A 1,268-nucleotide genomic window follows, 5' to 3' on the forward strand; every position below is an offset into this window, starting at 1 on the left:
GCTGCCATTGCCGGTGAAAAGCAGTTGACGATCGTATTGGACGATCCCACCGGAAACAGCTATGTGCAGTCGCTGAACGACGATGGCACTCCGGACGAAGCACTCAGGATAATTCGCTATCATCGGTCGTTCGAACAGAACGAAGAACTTGGCCTGAATGACATGAAAACGGAAAACTATGGCGAGGAAGGCCTTCTGAAGGAGAATCGAATCGGTGATAGTTAGTCAGGAATATTATGGAAATAAAAACTGCACTACTTCGCCAAGTAGAAATGGATTTATTGTACACTTTCTCTTACGAACCGCAAAACTACTTCTCCGCTAGACCGGGCCCCTGTTGGTTTGCGTTTTCCGCTTCCTCTCGTATAACCGTTTCACCGTCGAGCTTTCTCAGCGACAACAACCGCTTGCTGGCCTCCGCCCGCCAGATGCTTTCCTCCATTGACTCCACGAGAGGGTTGCCCGCGAACAGCAAGTCTTCCAGCATCGGCAAATCGGCCAACCGGTTAAACTCAACCCAATCCTTGACCAGATTGTTGCTCATGTACAGCACCTTCAACCGTTTCAGCACACTAATGCCTTTCAACTTCTCAACCAGATTGTAGCTGATCCAGAGTTCTTCCAGCGTGTCGCTTACACCCTCAAGGCCCGATATGGCTTTAATGTAGTTCCGGCCAAGTGAGAGGATGCGCAGATTTTTCATTCCACTCAACCCGTAGATCTTGTCGATCATGTTCGTTGAGAGTGATAGCTTCCTGCGAAGTATACGAATGGATTTCAACCGTCGGGCGCGTAATTACGAAATCGGCACTTTTGATGCTCACTGGCAAGCGACGAGTGTGGAGAAGGTAGTGTCCATCTTTTCTATCGGTGGCCACTGAAAGCAGAGGTCGATTTCTTTCTCATCGCACGAGTTGGTTTTCGTGCGATCCTCCATTCTTTTCAAAGCCTCCTTGATGGTGGTCGCTTTCGCCATAGTACCCATTTTGGAATGATATATAAGGATGAGTTATTGAAACAAATAAGTCTTTTCACAAAATGCTCAAAAGCACACAGACGGAGCGTAACACGTTTTTAGCGATTTGCACAAGTAAACAATTGCAGTTGCCATGGTGGCGATAACGGCGCCTTTCCGTGGTGTCCAAAAACTGAAATTCGTTGGTCAGATTCACGACCACCGCACGATCCATGCGGCGAATCGGAAACGCCAACTCCGACCATCGTTGGCACACCGGGACGTCTTCTTCTATCTTCTCCTATCTTCTATT

The 1,268-nt window shown here is 48.3% G+C and overlaps 1 protein-coding gene across 1 annotated transcript; it reads right to left on the reverse strand.

Annotated features, from left to right (window-relative positions):
* Positions 1–310: 310 nt before the first annotated feature.
* LOC128276746 (dynein axonemal light chain 1-like) lies at positions 311–985 on the reverse strand. Its single transcript, XM_053015205.1, has 2 exons — positions 825–985; positions 311–755 (listed from the first exon to the last, which is right to left on the reverse strand). Exons 1-2 carry the CDS (start codon positions 983–985, stop codon positions 311–313), a joined length of 606 nt encoding a protein of 201 aa, XP_052871165.1.
* Positions 986–1,268: the final 283 nt, after the last annotated feature.

This window comes from Anopheles cruzii, unplaced genomic scaffold (assembly GCF_943734635.1).
Source record: "Anopheles cruzii unplaced genomic scaffold, idAnoCruzAS_RS32_06 scaffold02326_ctg1, whole genome shotgun sequence".
Taxonomy (NCBI): domain Eukaryota; kingdom Metazoa; phylum Arthropoda; class Insecta; order Diptera; family Culicidae; genus Anopheles; species Anopheles cruzii.

What these genes read in the sequence shown, in the direction of transcription:
- LOC128276746 (XM_053015205.1), bottom strand. Translation starts at nt 985, where the DNA reads ATGGGTACTATGGCGAAAGCGACCACCATCAAGGAGGCTTTGAAAAGA. An exon ending in TCCACACTCGTCGCTTGCCA is followed by an intron (nt 756 to 824) that starts GTGAGCATCAAA and finishes TATACTTCGCAG; the next exon opens with GAAGCTATCACTCTCAACGA.